This window comes from Mesoplodon densirostris, chromosome 3 (assembly GCF_025265405.1).
Source record: "Mesoplodon densirostris isolate mMesDen1 chromosome 3, mMesDen1 primary haplotype, whole genome shotgun sequence".
Classification (NCBI taxonomy): Eukaryota; Metazoa; Chordata; class Mammalia; order Artiodactyla; family Ziphiidae; genus Mesoplodon; species Mesoplodon densirostris.
The window spans coordinates 96,293,055-96,313,575 of record NC_082663.1 but is presented as its reverse complement, the minus strand read 5'-3'; the positions used below and the strand labels follow the sequence as shown (position 1 = coordinate 96,313,575).

The 20,521-nt window shown below is 37.7% G+C and overlaps 1 protein-coding gene across 1 annotated transcript in view; it reads left to right on the top strand.

Moving 5' to 3' along the window:
• The first annotated feature begins 2,094 nt into the window (after positions 1–2,094).
• The window catches only part of CCDC112 (coiled-coil domain containing 112), a 30,171-nt gene continuing 11,744 nt past the window's right edge, over positions 2,095–20,521 (top strand). Inside the window, exons 1-3 of the mRNA XM_060091858.1 lie at positions 2,095–2,347; positions 15,376–15,497; positions 19,343–19,464. Of these exons, the coding sequence (XP_059947841.1) occupies positions 2,231–2,347; positions 15,376–15,497; positions 19,343–19,464 (361 nt within the window). The 5' untranslated portion in view covers positions 2,095–2,230. The remainder of the gene's footprint in view (positions 2,348–15,375; positions 15,498–19,342; positions 19,465–20,521) is intronic.

Genomic DNA, 20,521 nt, shown 5'->3' with positions numbered 1-20,521 from the left:
TAGAATTGGTACAAAATGTAAGAAATGAAACTATACAATGAAAATATATTCTGTAGCTCTGGCCACTGAAAGGGCCCCAAAGCGAGAGCCCAGGCAGCTGCCTAATCTTCATGTTGCAAAGGCCTGCTCTGGTTTTCTGTTTACGAGATTCTTAATCATTTTTTGGAATTTTTCACCCTAATAAAACAGTAAAAATCTTAAAGCGGCCATCTTGTGTGTTATTACTATTAATATATTCCCTTACAGTTATCCAGTCCAGTGTTGTCCCTGGCAGAGACCACTCAATTCAAGTAATTGGTTGACTGTTTTCCCTTGAGGCTACCGGATTATTCTAGACTAACAGTTACAGGAACTCAGACAGTGCTGTGACAACAGACCTCATTTTGGGTGAAAGGTAAGTACATAAATTAAAGAGGTCTTACCTTCTCAATACCCGGAAGCTTCCCTCTTCCTTCTAGTGCATGGGGAAAGGAGAGCAGCCCATCTTTTGTCTCCAAATCTACCAACCACCTTGTGCTAAAACCCTCCAGTAAGGAAGAGCAGGTGCCCCTCTCACAGACCAAACTTTCCATTTGTGACCTAGACTCCAAGGTACAGTTGCCCTCCACTAGTCCCCAGCTTGAAACATACACACACACACACCACATGTATCTTCTTTGATCACACATCTTCAAGCTACCACCTCATTTCACTGATCACCTGCATCACAGAATCATCAAAATAGTTGTCTAAAGGTATCATTTCTACCCCTCACCTTCATCGTCTCCTCAACTGTCTCAGCCAGGCTCACCACCCCACCGACAGTGCTCTTGTCAGGGTGGCCAGTGGCCTCCTCATTGTCAAATCCAACCATCCGCTGTCTGTTTTCATGTCACTCAACCTCTGGGCAGCAGACCACACAGTTGATCATTCTTGAATCACTTTCTTCCATAGGATTCCGGCTTTCCTCCTTTCTCACAGACCTCTCCTGTCAACTCCTCCTGTCTGTGTCATCTGTGTTGGAGGGCTCTAGGCCTCAGTTCCCAGACTTCAATTTATACTCTCCCTGAGTGATCTCGTTCACTTTTTAAGATGTTTTCTACATGGAGATGAAGACCAAATTCATATATTTAACTCTAGTCTCTTTCCTGGGCTCCATCTGCCTGTTTAACATCTCTACCAGGATGGTCTCTGGAGTTAGGCCAGCTAGGCTTGTATCCCAGTTCCTACTTGTATATGGTCTTGTGTTACTTAACATTATCTGTGAAATGAAAATGATAATAGTACCTACTTCACTAGATTGTTTAGAACAGTACTGGCACAAAGTAAGTGCATGATAAACACCCTGTTTGTTTACTTGTTTGAATTCCCTGGTAGGAGTTTGGAGACAAGGAACTTCATGTGTGTGTCTAATTCAGCAGTTAATTCTCAAGGTCTGGCGTATAGTAGCAGCTGGATATTGATTGAATTAATGAATCGATGAATGGATGAATACATTCCTTTAAAGGAGGAAAACGCAATGCATCCACAAATCAGCTGAATTGCCACTGGTTGCCAACGCTTTGACTGCAGGAGTCATCTCTGGCTTTTCTCCACCTTCCCAACACTGTATCTTTGGAGTCTCTCTTCTCAATGGCCAAGTCCTAGGAGTGTGACATCCCTGCGTCTGATATCTGATAGTGTAGGGCATGCTCTGTTTTGTTTGAAAATGTGAAATATATTGTTCAGGCTCATCAATAATGTTTTTTACTTTAGACTCAGTTTCACCAGAACTTAGTAGAAACCTAGAAAGAAGTTCTATTATGTAAAGTATATCTCTCTATGGATATATAGATATCTGTGTATATCATATATCTATATATAACCCGAATAAATTTAAGGACAGTGAAAAACAATGAATTTTCCCGGTGGTTAGGGGACAGGGGCCGGGGAGAAAGATTTTTTGCCAAATAAAGAGTAGATAACGTGCACTGTAATACAACAGCGCCGCAGAGCACAGCGAAGCCGAGCCCGCCACCGGCCCGCGCTCGGGCCCCGCCCTTATCCCGACCCCGCCCCGCCTTGCACCGCGGCCCACCTCCGCCCTGCACTCCCGCCCCGCCCTGCGCTCCGGCCCCGCCCCACATCTCGGCAGCGTTCTCCCTGGCGGGTTATCCCTGCCGCCCCGGCAGAGCCAGGTTCTCCCCACGCCCGAACCCCTCCACCCCAGGCCTGGGGGGCCGCAGCGCACCGAGCGGCTCGGCGTGGAAAGATGGCCGCCCTGACAACGGTCGTGGTGGCGGCGGCGGCCACAGCTGTAGCGGGGGCTGTGGCGGGGGCGGGCGCGGCCACCGGGACCCGCGTGGGAGCAACGCCTGTGCTGCAACAGGTAAATGGAGGAGGCAGACGTGGGCCGGGGGGCTGCAGGCGCCAGAGGCTGGACGGGGCCCCAGGCTGAACAGGTGTGCCCTGTAGCGCGGCCCCGGGAGGCGGGAGGCGCGGTGTTAGCCTCCCTTTGCTCGGGGCCTGGCACACGCTAGCGTTTCGCTTTGTTCGCTTGTGCGTTTAACTGCTTTTACGGAGCCGCCTGTCTTGTGGTTTTGGAGGGTAGGAAGATCTGGGTGGAAACGCTGGCTCTGCCTCTTCCTAGCGTGTGATAGGAACATATTTAACCTCTCGGTGACTCAGTTTCTTCTCTAAACGTTGGAACTGATAAAATGCAGCTTCCCGAGCCGTGCACATTGTCTGGGAAGCCCCTGGTACAATGCTTGGTTGGAGAGAGATTCGGTGCCCAGTGACTGGTGGCTGCTGTATTATTGTATCAGCGCTGGGAACACAAGGAGGAGTCAAACATGGGATGGTCTGAGGCTGATGTGTTTCCAGAGATCTTCTCAGGACCCATTTCTCTGCAGTGAGGACCAGAGGATCCCCCAAGGAGAATTGTTGGATCCAGCTGCTCAGGTCACAGATCTTGACACCTCTCCTTTTCTCACAGCCCAGACCCCAGAGCATGGGCAGTTCCTGTCTGCTCTACCTTTGGAATAAGTCCAGTTTCCCACTCTTCTCACCACCTCACATGGTGGTCCACACCATCATTTCTCCCCCAGCAGAAATACTTTCCTAGTTGGTTTCTATTCTTCCACTCTTGCCTTCCTGAAGTATTCTCAACAGTCAGGTGATTGAGTCCAGTAATGACACTTGTCTGCTCAGATCCCTCAGAGTAAAAGCAAACGTTTTTACCGTGGTCCACAGGGCCTCTGAGCTGCCCCTACCGCCTCCCTGTCACCTCATCCCCAGTCCCCTGCTCTGAGTCTGCTGCAGCCATACTGGCTTCCTGGTGGTCCTTCAGACAGGTGGAGCACACTCCTCCCTCAGGATTTTTGCAGTTGCTGTTCCCTCTGCTTGGAATCTCTTTCCTCGTGGTCTCATGGCCAGCACCATCACCGCCTTCAGATAAATGCCATCAGCTCAGTGATTCTTTCCTTGACCTCCCCTTACTGAATCCCCCTACCCAGCACACCCTGTTGTCTTTTCTGGTTTTGTTTTTCTCCACAGCACTTATTACCATATAATATATTACATATTTTATGCTTACTTTTTAATTTTTCTCCACCCTGCCTGGGAACGTAAACCATGCCCTCTATGAGGGAAGAAACTTTTGGAAGTTTATTCACTGTTGTATTCCCAGCACCAAAAGCTGTGCCTCTCTAGTCCAGGAACATAGTAGATGCTCATTAAGTATTTGTGGATTAGTCCAAACCTGAAAGGAGGCTGTTATGAGCTGAGGACAGCTTCTATCATTTTCTTCCTCTAAGGAAATACAGTGTCTTTACCTGTTTCAAGAAATTCCACCTCAGACAAGTTTTCTCACACATCCTCTGCATTTCTTTTTATTATTCTAACTCTGGCCCAAATGTCTCAGGAAAAAAATATAAAATACAGAAAAATACATAATAGATACATATTTTTTTCAGATATATTTAAAATACTTTAAAAATCTTTTTTAAAATGTATGGCCCTTTTAGTTTTAGTCCTCTTGGTGGCTCTCTCCATGGAACCTTTCTGGCTTACTTTAGTTGAAAATGATTTGTTCTCCAAATTCTTATAACCATGTTTAACCTCCTGGTTTGCATTTCTCACAAGTTGCCTAATACTGTTATTGGTGCACACTGTTGCTGACTACAGTGATTCTCAGAGGTTTGTCTTCCTTGGTGTTGGATTAGAATCACCTGTGGAGTTGTTTCAACTGTGACATCGGGTTCTCACATTCAGCAATGTCTGGAGACAGTTTTGGTTGTCACAGCTGCAGGTGGACCGTGGGGTGTTTGTGTGTGCTCCTAGCATCTAGTGGGTACAGGCCAAAGGACAGCTCCCCCCAGACAAAAAATTACCTGGTCAAAAATATCAGTAGTGCTGAGGTTGAGACACCCTGCTTTATACCCTCTCACCAGTTTTAGGGAAGGCAGAGCCTCATGGCTGACAGTCACAGCAGTAGTGAGGTAGAATTTCTCAAGGGTGTTTGGGTTTTAAAAAAAACCCAATTAGAATCTCTACTGTACCATACTGTGCTTTTTGAGGAGTTTAACTATGTGTTATCCCTCTGTGTATTCCCCCCAACATACCACATACACATACACACAGACACACACACACATACCCACTATACACTCAAATTCTACAGCCTAGCACTGAGCTTGGATATTTGTCATAGAATTTCATGAATGAGTATTCCTATTGACTCTAACAGTGAAACCAACTAATGTTTTCCTGAGAAGAGATAATTTTCCTCATGATATTAGAGATGTCTGCCAAAATATCTAAAGTTCCTATATTAGCCTGCTAGGGCTTCCATAACAAAATACCACAGACTGAATAGCTTAAATGACAGAAGTTTACTTTTTTACCATTTTGCAGGCTGGGAAGTCCAAGATCAAGGTGCTATCAGGGTTAGTTTCTGGCTTGTAGACAGTCACCTTCTTGCTGTGTCCTCACATGTGCACATGCAGAGAGAGAGAGTTTTCTGGTGTCTCTTCCTCTTTTTTTTTTTTTTTTTTTTTTTGCGGTACACGGGTCTCTCACTGTTGTGGCCTCTCCCGTTGCGGAGCACAGGCTCCAGACGCGCAGGCCCAGCGGCCACGGCTCACGGGCCCAGCCGCTTTGCAGCACATGGGATCTTCCCGGAGCAGGGCACAAACCCGCGTCCCCTGCATTGGCAGGCGGACTCTCAACCACTGCACCACCAGGGAAGCCCTCTTCCTCTTTTTATAAGGACACCAGTCCTAATGGATTAGGACTCTATCCTTATGATCCTATTTAACCTTAATTACTTCCTCCAAATCTAGGGCCTCAACCTGTGAATTTGGGGAGTGATAATTCAGTCCATAACTGTTTCCTTAAATTATTTTGGAATAATTATCTTTGAAGTTTTAGAACTATTTTGTATTGTGTTTTATTTTACAACCTCCATAGAGTGTGGAATCCCATAAATTTCTCATTCATTTTGGAAAGAAATAATGTACCCTATCTATGCATTTTAATGCTTGTATATTATTTGTCCATAATTCTCCTCAGCCATTGCCTTTCAGGGCCGAAGACTATGAATCTCTTGATTGTCCTCTCAGATGCCCTTTCCCTCTTGATCTTTCCAGCAGCTGAATTATAACTTTTTTGAAGTATCTCTAGCAGTATCACACTAGTGTATGTTCTGGTTTTGTACCAAGATAGAGCTGTGTCTTCTGTTTGATTTGTTTCTAATGACCTTCCTGTGATGACTTGTATTTTATGGCATTTGGCTGCCTGGAGTGGTCCTTCAGTAATAAGCACATTACTTTTCTGACTTTAAATGATTACTCAAAGTGGATTTCCTCTAGAAGATCACACACATGAATAGGGCTGTGTGTGTGTGGTAGAGTGCAGAATCTCCCTCCCCCCTCAAGGATAGTCACATCCTAATCCCCAGCACCTGTGAATATGTGACCTTACATGATTAAAGGAACTTTGCAGATATGATTAAATTGAGGATCTTGAGATGGGGAGTTTATCTGGGTGGGCTGATATATTCACAAAGGTCCGTGTAAGAGGGAAGCAGGAGGATCAGAACCAGTAGGAGAGGTAACAGTGGAAGCAAGAGGGTGAAGTTATGTGAGGAAGGGGCCGTGAGCCAAGGAATGAAGGTGGCCTCTAAAAGCTGAAAAAAAGGTAAGGAGGTAATAGATTCTCCTCTGAATCTCCAGAAAGAACACAATCCTGCCAACACCTTAATTTTAGACTTGACCTCCAGAATTGTAAGAGAATAAATTTGTGTTGTTTAAGGCTCTATGTTTGTGGTAAACTAATCTTTGGTAAGTTTGTTATGGTACTGATAGGAAATGAATGCAACCAGAGAAGGCCTAAGAAGGCCTGAGCTCTCACCTTTGGCTGGTCTTGAAACTCTGTGCAACAGGAAGTGAAGGCTAAAGTAGAGTTTTAAACTGCTTGCCCGAGTACTGATGGCATGCTCCAGCATGTACTTAGACCACCTCAGCAAAGACTGGGGACTTAAGTGGTTCAAGACATCTAAGAAAATATTTGACCAACCAATTGTTCACTGACAACTAAGCTAACAAAACAGGGATTTCAGTGCCACACAAACAAAGAATACAGACTTTACTGAATTGGTTCAGAAAAATGACTAAACAAACAGTGACAATAACAAACCTTGGAGAGGGGAAAGAATCTCATTTTCAGAGTTGCCACATTATATTATTAAAAGTGTTGAGTATTTATTTATTTATTTATTTTTGTGGTACGTGGGCCTCTCACTGTTGTGGCCTCTCCTGTTGCAGAGCACAGGCTCTGGACGCACAGGCTCAGCGGCCATGGCTCACAGGCCTAGCTGCTCCGTGGCATGTGGGATCTTCCCAGACCAGGACATGAACCTGTGTCCCCTGCATCGGCAGGTGGAGTCTCAACCACTGTGCCATCAGGGAAGCCCAAGTGTTGAGTATTTGACAGACGAATTATGAGATGTGCAAAGAAACAAGAAAGTATGGTCCACACACAGAAGAATTAAAAAAAAAAAAAGAACAGTAAAAAGAAACTGTCCCTTAAGATGACCAAATGTTGGACATAATAGACAAAGACTTTAAATCATCTACTTTAAATATGTTCAAAAATCTAAAGGAAACCATTTCTAAAGAAATAAAACAAACTATGAGAATGGTGTCTCACCAAATAGAAAATATCTATAAAGAGAAAAATTATAATAAAAGAATCAAATAGAAATTTTGGAGTTAAAAAATACAAGAACTCAGTTCACTAGAAGGACTCAACACTAGATTTGAGCTGGCAGAAGATAGGTCAGTTCAGATTATCCAGACTGAGGAACAGAAAGAAAAATGAACAGAGCCTTAGAGACCTGTGAGATACCATCAAGTGTCACAGCTAATGAGAGTCCCAGAAGGAGAGGAAAGAGAAAAGGAGGGAAAAGAATATTTGAGGAAATGATGGGTGAAATATGAATCTACACATTGTTGGAACTCAGTGAACTCCAAGTAGAATAAACTCAAAGAGATCCATACCTAGACATGTCATAATCAAACTGTAGAAAAGACAAAGACAAAAAGAAAATCTTGAAAGCACCAACAGAGAAGCAACTCAACACATACAAGGGATCCTCAGTAAAAACTGGTTTCTCAACAGAAACCTTGGACTCCAAAGGCATGGAATGATAGACATAGTCAAAATGCTGAAAGAAAAGGACTCTCAACCAAGAATTCTGTGTCCAGAAAAATAATTGTCTAAAAATGAAGGAGACTACATCAAACTAAAAACATCAACAAAATGAAAAGACAACGTACTGAACGAGAGAAAATATTTGCAAGTCATATAAGAAGTTAATATCCAAAGTATATACTTGTACAACTCAATAGCAAAAAAAAAAAAAAAAAAAAAAAATCAGATTGGAAAATGGGCAAAGGAACTGAATAGGCATTTTCCTCAAGAAGACGTACAGATGACCAACAGGTACATGAAAAGATGCTCAGCATCATTAATCATCAGGGAAATGCAAATCAAAACTGCACATTTTAGAATAGCTGTTATCAAAGGGACAAGAAATAACAAGTGTTGGTGAGGATGTGGAGAAAAGTGAACCCTTGTGCACTGCTGGTATAAATTGGTTTAGTCTCTCTGGAAAACAATATGGGGGTTCCTCAAATAATTAAAAATAGAACTACGATATGACCCAGCAATTCCGATTCTGGGTATTTATCTGAAGGAAATGAAAACACTAACTTGAAAAGATACATGCACCCCAGTGTTCACTGTAGCATTATTTACAATAGCCAAGAAATGGAAGCAACCTATGACCACTAATGATGAATGGATAAAGAAAATATACACACACACACACCACTGGAATACTATTCAGCCATAAAAAGAAGGAAATCTTGCCATTTACAAAAATGTGGATGGACCTTGAGGACATTATGTCAAGTGAAATAAGTCAGACAGAGAAAGACAAATACCATATGATCTCACTTAAATGTGGAATCTAAAAAAAAAAATTAAACTCATAGATACAAAGAACAGGTTGGTGGTTGTCAGAGGCAGGGGATAGGGGCTGGGAAAAATGGATAAAGGTAGTCAAAAGGTACAAACTTAGTTATAAAATAAATAAGTCCTGGGGATGTAATGTACAGCATGGTGACTAGTTAACAGTAGTTGCTAAGAGAGTAGATCTAAAAAGTTCTCATCACAAGAAAAACAATTTGTAACTCTGGTAATGGATGCTAAGTAGACTTGTGGTGAGCATTTTGCAATATATACAAATATTGAATCATATTATACATCTGAAACTAATATTATATGTCTATTATATCTCAATTTAAATATCAAAGGAGATTGGAATTCAAAGGGAGCTTGGAGTTTAATAAAATATTTTCATATATATTTAAAAATAACTTTAAAAATAAAGTTGAGACTTAAAAATATTAAATAATTTGCCTCGATTTCTATTATTAGATATACATCTCAATAGAGGCTCTGTTTCCAACATAGTGTTTCTGCCAATGAAACATGCTAACTCAAGCTCTAAGTGAGTTGATTTGTTAAAAATATAGATAGTTTTATCCCTTACAGCCTAGTAAAACCCAAAGACTTTATTGTTTGCCAAGTTATTTTTCATAAAAAACATATAAAATGGAAACCCAGGTTACAAAATTTGCTGCCACTACTTATAAGGACATCTTCACTCTATTGTCCCCAAAATATAATGGCAGTAAAATATAATGAATAATGGTAGACTATGGAAAATTGAAAACATATGCACAGGTCCTCTATTGGCTCCCATGTAAATTCTCCTAGAAGTCCACATCCCTGGAATTCACATAACTAGAACAAGTAAGTGCACTTGACCCTTAAACAACAGGAGGGTTAGAGGCACCAATCCCTGCATAGTCAGAAATCTATGTATAGCTTTTGACTCCTCGAAAACCTAGCTACTAATAGCCTACTGTTGATCTTTTGGTCAATTAACACATTTTGTAAGTCATTATACTGTGTTGTTACAATTAAATAGGCTAGAGAAAGTAAAATGTTACTAAGAAAATCATAAGGAGGCAAAAATACATTAACAGTACTGTACTGTACTTATCGATACTGTAAGTTTACGTGATTTGTTTATAAGATGAATTGCCAGTCAGTATCTACATCAGTATTGTTTTATAGAAAACACTATAGATGTTGTATGTATTACTAACACTAGACATCAAAAATGAAAACATAATGTGAAGAAGAAATTCATATTTATTTACAAATATAATGGTCCATGGACTGATAATGAAGAAGCAGCAATATGATTGCTTTATGGTCGCCTAATATAGTCGATACATTTGCTTCACAATAGCCTAGCCTATACACCAATGAATGAATCATAAAATTTTTATGGCATACAATATTATCATCTTACTCATAATGTAACACTGGGAACATTGTTCCATTTTTTTCAAAAACCACTTACCTGTGATGATAGGCTGCTAAGCACTTTCTCCAATTAAGAGAGAGAAAAGCATACTGTACGGTAATGTAATTCTTTGCAAGCAAAGTTATAAAACAGTAAGAAACTAACGCATTATTAATTTTATATGACTGTCACTCACCTTATGCCTATGTAAGGATAGACTAGTATCTACATATATTTCATGCATTCATGACATACCTAACTTTTTCTTAATTTTTTTGATATTTCTAAGGCTGTGTGATTCGTCTGTTTTTTCAAATTGTCACAAATCTCCAAAATTTTTTCCAGTATATTTATTGGAAAAAATCTGTGTATAAGTGCACCTGCTTCAAATCTGTATTGTTCAAGGGTCAACTGTATAGTACTTCTCAGGATTGGAGCATATTTTCCTCAGCTAAACATAACTTCCCCATATGATCAATATTTTATTATACTTATAAACTAATGAAAAAAAATTTTTAATTGTATTCTCTACACACATTTCTCAAGTAAAATGTAAAAATCTTTAGTGAAAAAAATGGAGAAATTTAGACAATCCCAGATTTTAAAAAACTGAGAGGATTCATTGCCAGCATATCTGCCCTACAAGGAATATTAAAGGAAGTCCTTCGAGCAAAAGTAAAAAGATACTAGGTAATAATTCAAACCCAAATGAAGAATAATATCAATAAAGAGTACTGGTAAAGGTAAATATAGAGGTAAATATAAAAGTCAGTATAATGTAAACGTATATAAAAATAAAGGTAATGTATGATAATATAAGGTAATATAATAAAGGTATATATAAATATATTTATAATATATAATAATAAAGACAAATGTAGAGGTAAATATAAATGTCAGGGTTTTTTTTGTTCATAACAAATTTCTTTCATAAAATAGAGAAGAGAACACTTCTCAACTCATTCTGTAAGGCCATTGTTAACCTTGATACCAAAATTAGACATCACAAGAAAGAAAATAACAGATCAGTATCTCTTATGCATACAAATGCAAAGATTCTCAACAAAACACTATCAAGCCAAACCTAACAACATAGAGGAGGATTTTACACCATGATTAGTTGGGATTTATTCCAGGCATATGAAAATCAATCAACATAATAGAACATATTAACAGAATAAAGGACAAAAACCATATGATCATCTCAATAGATGCAGAAACAGCAACTGAAAAAATCCAGCACCCTTTCATGATAAAAATATTTGACAAGTTAGCAATAGAAGGAAACCCCTCTGCCTGTTAAAGGCATCTATGAAACCCCAACCTCTAACACAATACTTAATGACAAAAGATTGAAGACTTCCCCATAAGATCAGGAATAAGACAAGAATATCCACTCTCACCACTTTATTCACTGGAGATTCTAGCCAGGCAACTAGGCAAGAAAAACAAAAAGCATTCAGATTGGAAAAGAAGAAATAAAACTATCCTTATTTGAAGATGACATGATCTTGTATATAAAAAATCCTAACTAATCCTCCAAAAAAACTATTAGAGCTAATAAACAAGTTCAGCTGTTTGCAGGAACTAAGAGCAATGTACAAAAATCAGTTGTACTTCTATACAGTAGTAATGGACCATTCAAAAATGAAATTAAGAAAATAGTGCCATTTTGGAGTACTACTCAGCAATAAAAAAGAATGAAATATTGCCATTTGCAGCAACACAGATGGACCTAGAGATTATCATACTGAGTGAAGTAAGTCAGACAGAGAAAGACAAATAGTATATGATATTGCTTATATGCGGAATCTAAAAAATAATACAGATGAATTTTTACAAGACAGAAACAGACTCACAGAAAAAACAAAAACAACAAAAAACGTATGGTTACCAAAGGGGAAAGAGGGGGAGCAGGGATAAATTAGGAGTATGGGATTAATAATACATAACACTATATATAAAATAGATAAACAACAGATTTACTGTATAGCACAGGGAACTATATTCAATATCTTGTAATAACCTATAGTTGAAAAGAATCTGAAAAAAATGTAAGAATCATTTTGCTGTACATCTAAACTAACACAATACTGTAAATCAACTATACTTCAATTTTAAAAATTTAATATTCCATAGTATAACGAAGAATAAAATACATAGGAATGAATTTAGCAAAAGAAGTGCAACACATTTAAGTTTTTGAAACATATGTTTCGAAAACTCAGAAACATCATTGAGAGAAATTAAAGAAAACCTACCTAAACGAATGTTTTGTGTTGATGAATATGAAGACTTAATATTCGTGAGATGGCAAAACTCCCCAAATTGATTTACAGATTCAGTGCAATCCCTGTCAGAATCTCAGCTGCCTTTTTTTGGTTTTTTTTGCAGAAACTGTCAATCTGATCCTAAAATTCATATGGGAAATTCAAGGGACCCAAAATAGTCAAAACAATCTTGAAAAAGAACAAAGTTGGAGAACTCCCACTTCTTAATTTCAGAATTTACAATGAAGCTACAGTAATCAAACAGTATGGTACTGGCACAAGGATGGGCATACCAGTGAGAGTTAAGAGTAAACCCTTACATTGTGGGCAATTGATTTTCAACAAGGGTGCTAATATAATTCAATAAGGAAAGAATAGTCTTTTCAACAGATGGTGTATTCACATACAAAAGAGTGAACTTGGACTTCTCCCACACACCACATATAAAAATTAACTCAAAATGGATTAGAAACCTAAATGTGAGAGATCAAACTGTAAAACTCTTAGAAGAAAACTTAGATGTAAGTCCTCATGACCTTTAATTAGGCAATGGTGTCTTCTATATGACATCTAATGCACAAGCAACTGAAGATACAATGAATTGGACTGCATCAAAATTTAAAACTCTGTGCTTCAAAGGACATTATCAAGAAGGTGAAAAGACAGCTCAGAGAATGGGAGAAAATATTTACAAATCATATTTTGATAAGGACATAACTAAAATATATAAATAACTCTTACAACTCAAAAATAAAAATACAACCCAATTTTAAAAATAGGGAAAGATATAAATAGATATTCCTTCAAAGAAATAGCCAATAAGTACATGGAAAGATGCTCAGTATCATTAGTCATTATGGACTAATGAAAAACCACTGTGAGATACCATTTCACATCTATTAGGATGACTGTAATAAAAAAGATAGACAATAACAAGTGTCGGTGAGGATGTGAAGAAACTGGAACCCCCATATAGTGCTGGTGGAAATGTAAAATGGTGCAGCCAGTGTGGAAAACAGTTTGGCACTTTTTCAGAACTTTTGTGCTTCAAAAGACATTATCAGGGAAGTGAAAAGGCAACTCAGAATTGGTGAAAATATTTGCAGATCATTTATCTGATAAGGGACTAATAAGAAGGCTTACAGCTTAAAAAAACACACACAAAAAATTTAAATGGGAAAGTAAAAAAGAGTTACCTATGATCCAGAAATTCCACTGCTAGGTATATACCCAAGAAAATTGAAAACATGTATTCATACTTAAACTTGTACACAAGTGTTCTTAGTAGCATTATTCCTATTGACCAAATAGTGAAAGTAACCCCATTGTCCATTAACTGATGAGTAGATAAACAAAATACGCTAGATCCATATGGAATATGACTTAGTCATAAAAAGGAATGAAGTACAGATTCACGGTACAACGTGGATGAATCTTAAAAAAACATTATACTAGGGACTTCCCTGGTGGCTCAGTGGTTGAGAGTCTTCCTGCCAGTGCAGGGGACATGGGTTCAATCCCTGGTCCAGGAAGATCCCACATGCCACGGAGCAGCTAAGCCCGTGTGCTGCAACTACTGAGCCTGCGCTCTAGAGCCCGCGAGCCACAACTACTGAAGCCCACGCACCTAGAGCCCGTGCTCCGCAACAAGAGAAGCCACTGCAATGAGAAGCCCGCGCACCGCAACAAAGAGTAGCCCCTGCTTGCCGCAACTAGAGAAAGCCCGCACAGCAACAACAACCCAATGCAGCCAAAAATAAGTAAATACATTAAATAAATTTAAAAAAATATACTAAGTGAAAGAAACCAGACAGAAAGGGTTGCATATTGTATGATCCTGTTTATATTAATTGTCAAGAATAGGCAAATCCAGAGTTGGAAAATAGATTAATGGCTGCCTAGGGGTATGGGGAGTGACTGCTTAATGAGTACAGGGTTTCTTTTTGGTATGATGGAAATATTCTGGTACTAGATAGTGTTGATAGTTGCACGACTTTGTGAATATACTAAAACCCACAGAATTGTAAACTTTATGTATACATTTTATGGTATGTGGATTATATCTCAATTTTAGAAGTATTTTCTAAATTCATTACTTTATTCTTGCTTGCTTCTCGAAATTTAAAGGCTTGTTTCCTTTTTTCTTTTTCTCCCACATCCAGACTGTCAGCAATTCCTCTTGGTTATACCTCCCAGATATATTTAGTCTTCTTACTTTTAATCTTCACCATCACCCTGGTAGCCCTGAACACCATCTTTCCTTGTCTGTGTTGCTGCGTCACCTGCCTCATTGATTCTCCTGCTTCCAGTCTTACCTCACCTCATCCTCCACCTTCCATCAATTTATTCTCCAAAAAAATAGCCAGAAGGATTTCCTTTAAAAATTAAGTGTATCGTGGCACTCTCCTACTCTAAACCCTTCAGTAAAATCCAGACTCCCCTGGTGACTTAAAATGCTGGAGTGATGTGCCACTTACCTACCTCTGTATCCTCATCTCCTACTTTACTCTGCACTTTACTAACCTCGTGTCACAGTTGCCTTTTCTCTGCTTTAACTAGACAAGGTTTTTCCTGCTCTAGGGCTTTTGCACATGCTAGTCCCTCTGCCTGGCACACCTTTCCCTATAGTTTTTGGCATGGCTGGCTCCATTCTTCCTTAAACATCATCCCCTCAAATAGACCTTCTGTGGCCATTCTAACCGAAAAAAAAAAAAAAAAGAAGAAAACCAATGCTTTGCCCCATTATCTTCATCTCAACATTGTTTGTTTCCTTAATAGCACTTACCATGTTTTTTTTTTTTCATTTATTGCTTTTTTACTCTTTTCTTTTTAAGTCTGTTCCCCTCACTAGACTTTAAGTCAAGGGCCATATTATCATGGGCTATCATTGTTTCCCTAGTGTCTAGTGCAGCACCTGTCACATCATAAGTGTTCAATACATATTGGTAAATGACTGATTGAATGAAGGAATTAGATCTTTTTCTGAAAATCCCTGAAGACTTTACATATCTTACTTACTAACTGAGCATTTTAAGATAGATATTCCTTCTTCCACAAAATGTATTTTTAAAAATTAAATAAGATTGGCCCCCAAATTATCCCCTGAGAAACTCCATCATTGATGTTTTTCCTCTGAAAAAATTCCACCTTCATCTCCTACCATTTTTATTATTGAGGATAAATTTATTTTTGTTTTCTATTCAGAGTGATGGCTGTTTTGGTACTTCAGGTGGAATTCGTCCTTTTCAGCTTCAAAACTGGAAGCAGAAAGTTAGTCGGACTAAGAAAGCAGAATTCATACGTACAGCAGAAAAATTTAAAAATCAGTAAGTATAAAAACATTATCTTCAAATAACATTACTAGCCATATTATGGTGAACAGTATAAAAATTCTACTCCACCCTATCCAATCCCACACTAAGTTACGAAATTCTAGTCACTAGTCTTTCTGATGTAAAACAAGAGAAAGGTGAGAAGTGTGAAATAGACATGATAATAAGCTATTTAGTATAAAGTTAATTTTAAGTATAGTTATTTAAATTTTATTTATTTATTTTTACCATTTTGAAACAGGGTATATCAACAAAAACAAAAGTTATTTCTTTAGATCACATATATCAAGTAACAGGTTAAATACATTTTTACTTACCAAGGTGAGCACTTAGTAAATCTTTTTTTTTTTTTTTTTTTTTGTGGTACGCGGGCTTCTCACTGCTGTGGCCTCTCCCGTTGTGGAGCACAGGCTCCGGATGCGCAGGCTCAGCAGCCATGGCGCACGGACCCAGCCGCTCCGCGGCATGTGGGATCTTCCCAAACCGGGGCACGAACCCGTGTCCCCTGCATCGGCAGGCGGACTCTCAACCACTGCGCCACCAGGGAAGCCCAGTAAATCTTTTTGAGTGAGTGAATAATTTTAATGAAAAGTCTGTGCTATACCCTTGAGGTTTTTTTATTGGCCTTTTCATTGGTTTCCCTTCCTTGGTCTCTGCCCTTTCAGATCCATCCTGCACATTATGACTAGAATAATTGAGAAGTTGGCATTTATTTTAAGTTTTAGTGTATATGTATTTTTAAAATAACCAGTGATATTTACTGAATGTTTAACATTATCAGTAGCACCATATAATATGATGAATATCATGAGTAAAGATAAAAGAATTCGTATCCAGAACACCCAACCCTATCCTATAGTTGGAGGCTTTGTAAAAACACTGCTCTGAATTCATACAATATCAGTTTGCTAAGGAACCAAGAGAAAAGGAGTCATTTGTAAGAAATAGTCTCTGGACCAGAATTAGTGGCAGTTGGGTCTGTTTAGAAATTCTACCAATAAAAAGTGTACTATTCGAATTTTGAAAAGTTAACACTGTACTGTAGTCTTGTGAGATTGAATTCTCACTGTATTTGTATAACTCTTATATTTTTAATACTCAGAATTTGATAAAATACAAATTTTTTTAAATTTCCAAATTGTATTACCTTAGATAGAATTGGACTCTAGGTTAAGAATTCTGGTCATGTTTCTCTCTAGATAGGGTAATCCACCAGGCGGTTAATGTCCATATATATAGCAAACCAGTAGATTATGCCATTATAGATAGATAACCTTGTCTATCAGTATGTGTAGGTTTTGTAACTCTGATTAATCTTCCTACATCTGTTATAAGGTTTTAGAAAAACTCATTGAAAGAGTATTAGAAAAATCCATTGAAATTGAATCCAACAATTCTCATTGGATACAAAGGAAAGAACACCATTTGTAATATAATTGTTTTATTTTCAGAATAGGTTATACATTCACATAATTCAAAAATCAGTTCATATCAAAGGGTCCACAGTGGAAGGTCTTTGTTTCAAACACTTCCCTTCCCCTCACCTAGTAGTTTTAGTTTCTTGTGTATCCTTCCAGAGATATTTTATGTACTTATAAGGAAATAAAAAGACATATTCAGATGGTTCCTTTTTTATATAAATGGTAGCATACTGTATACACTGTTCTGTGTCTTGTTTTGTTTTTTTTTTAACTTAAGAATATATCCTAGATACCAAGGAATTATTGATTTTGTCAGGCATGATCATGGCATTATAATTATATACATCAAGTATCCATAATCTCTAGAAATGCACACTGAAGTATGTTGGGGTGAAACTACATAATGTAGTAGATTTACTTTAGAATACTTAAGCAAAAAAGGAAGAGAAAAGATAAGAAAAGGTAGCTGAACCAAGAGAGGAAAAAGGTAAAATTGTTGAGTGAATCAGAGTGATATGAGGTATATATCGTATGAAGCTATCTGAGGGGAGTCAGTTTACCATTCTCTACTTTTGGGTATATCTAACATTTTCATATAAAACCTTTGTTAAAAAAGAGTGTATCTTGGGGATCTTTCCTTATCAGTACATAGAACATGGTACTACTGCATTGTATTCCACTGTAGGAGTGTACCATCATTTATTTAACCTGCCCCTTAGCGATAGACATTTAGGTTATAGTAAATCTTATGTTATAACAAATAATGCTGAATTAATTGCAGTTTCCACATAGGTTCACATTATTTTGCACATGTGTGAGTGTATCTTTAGGAACAATTCCTAGAAGTAGAAATGCTGGATCAAAGGTATATGAATTTGCAAATGTGATGAATATTGCTAAATTGTCCTCCATAGGCAATTTATGATTTCACCAACAATATATGAGAGGACCCATTTCATCACAGTTTTATCATCAGAATATATTATTTAAAGTTGTGATTTTTTTCCCTAGTCTGATAGGTATACAGTGTTACCATGGTATAGTTTTAATATTCATTTCTCGTATTATGAGTGAGGTTGAACACCTTTTCATATGTTTGGCAATTTGTCTCCATTATTACGTTTTGAATGTCTTTATAGGTTAATATTTCTAATCCAGGAATATCAAAACATAACTTACTTACTGTCATCGCATATCCTGTGTCCATGACAGACATTTCTATTTGATCATAGTAACTTCCCCCACCCCAACCAGAGACTAGACGGGCTGGAGTCCTCGGTGCAGGACTCCAGTAGCTACCCTCAATCTGTTAGAGTTGACCTGCAGACTGACATCTATTTGACGTCTCTGTTCTGCCCCTTCCTTCCTTTCCCAACATACGTGCAAGTTATGACCTCCTCAGCCTTTGGGGCAGCCAGGTAGGGCCTGTGACATTCTCATCTGTTTACCCCAGTATGCCTTATGAATATTAAACTTTTCTCTATGTGTGGCAAGTGAAAAAGATTGGGAAACTCTACCTTAGATAGTTGCCCCTTGGGTTATATGAAATTAAGTCAGTGGCCAAAGATACTCCACCACTCATTAAATTCAGGATTAGTGGAGAAGTAGTCATGTTAATTTCCACCTTGTGGGAGAAAGAAAACAGGTGTTGAGAAAGTAAATTTCTTTGTCCAACTAAAAAAAGTTTCTTGATGGTAATTGTTTTGTTTTACCCCAGGGTTCAAGCTAACATTAAAAGTCCTATCTACCAATAGGTAGATGGACTAAAGCTAAGGAGCAAGGATGAGACAAAGGAAGCTTTGAAGTAAATGTAGACAGTATCCCTTAAATATACGAAAATTCCTAGATTGTTTGCCTTTTGAAGTTTTAGTTTTACTAATATTAATAACTTGCATTTCCATAGTGCATTTTACTGTATAAAGAGCCCTCACATATATTATCTCATACAATATTAATCACAGCCCTGTTGGATAGTGGTGAATGTTATTACTCACTTTTTATTGATGAGGATGTTCATGCCTGGAGAGGTTAAACGTCTTGCCTCATGCTACAAAGTTAACAGTATCTCCTATTGAAAGCAACCATCAGCAGTGGTGACAATTTTCAGCCCACGGTGAGATTGAATTGGAATCAATAGCCAAAAGTTTATGTGTTTTCAAAGCAAGTCTATGATTAAATTTTCTTAAATTAACATTTTGTAACTTAAGTAACAATTCAAATTACTCTTGATTTTAGTTGAACTTAACAGTTTTCTAACTACTATTTTGACTCCTTAGCCTTATTGATCCAAGTAATTATATTTTGAATCCTTAGATGTATTAATCCAAATATAAAGTACAGATTGTAAGTATCTTCATATTTTAAACAATTAAAAATATACTTAAATCATATTTACACTATTTGTTTCTTTCCCTAAAGAGTTATTAACATAGAAAAAGATAAACACAATCATTTCTACAACCAAAAAAGTGACTTCAGAATTGAACATAGTATGCTGGAAGAATTGGAAAATAAATTGATTAACAGCCGGAAAACAGACAGTAAGTTGAGTTCATGATGAACAAAACCTGAGATATAAAGTTATAGTTTTGACCTGTGCTTTGTCTTTGTTCATTGACTGTGTTATTTCCTCTATCAAGATACTTTCTAGCTGGTAATGAGTTTATCTTTTAGGGATATGTATTTATTTTTAGGGTCACTAGTTATTCTGACTGGATTGTTTTCTGTGTATACTTCTTTAATTTTAATAGGAAAAAGAGGGTTTTGTTTTCTGGTTGTCGAATCAATTAATGCTATTAAATTTTTTTAAAGTAAAGGGAAATTGATTCCTGGGCTATCTGATCTTAGCTCATCACCACGATCTTACTGACTGAGCCCCGGACTAAGTAAGCATCAACGGATTCAGAGCCTGTACTTAGTGGTATGAAGTGGTCAAGTCACATAATTGCTTAAACTGGAGTTTATTTGTCTGTGATATAAAACCTACCATTTCTACCATAGTAGAGCTGTCTGTGCATCTGATGAAATAATATATAAGAAAGTGCCTTAGAGGTTGTACAGTGAATATGTTCTGTTGTTTGTTATGAATATTAATCATTGTTAACAGTGTACTAAATGTTGGCCTTAAAAAAGAATTCTACAAGAATACTTTGTTTCCTTGTAGAGTAGATTTTATATGCTGCAAAGTCCTTATGTTATAATAATAAAAACAGCTTTGATTAAAGGAAAAATAATGATTATCAACCCACTAAGCTTTATAAAATATTAAGACTTATTATATAGAGATTATACTGCTCATGGGACTCCCTTATAGTCAATTAAAAGAATATTTTAATAAATTTTTCCTTTCAGAATGTAAGATTGCGCTATTTTAAAAAGTCATCTTTTGTGAGATAGTGGCAAGAATCATTCTCCCTCTTGTATTGGAATGATAAGACCAAATTTCCGGTTCTCCTCTTTGATTCATAAAGGAATCTAAACATCCCTTGTTTAATATTTCTTAATGTCCCTCAGTTCTTTTACAGACAACAGCAAGGCTGATCTTTTTGTCTCTCAGTCATGCCATTAAGTAGAGTGTCTCCATTCTGTGCATTTTAA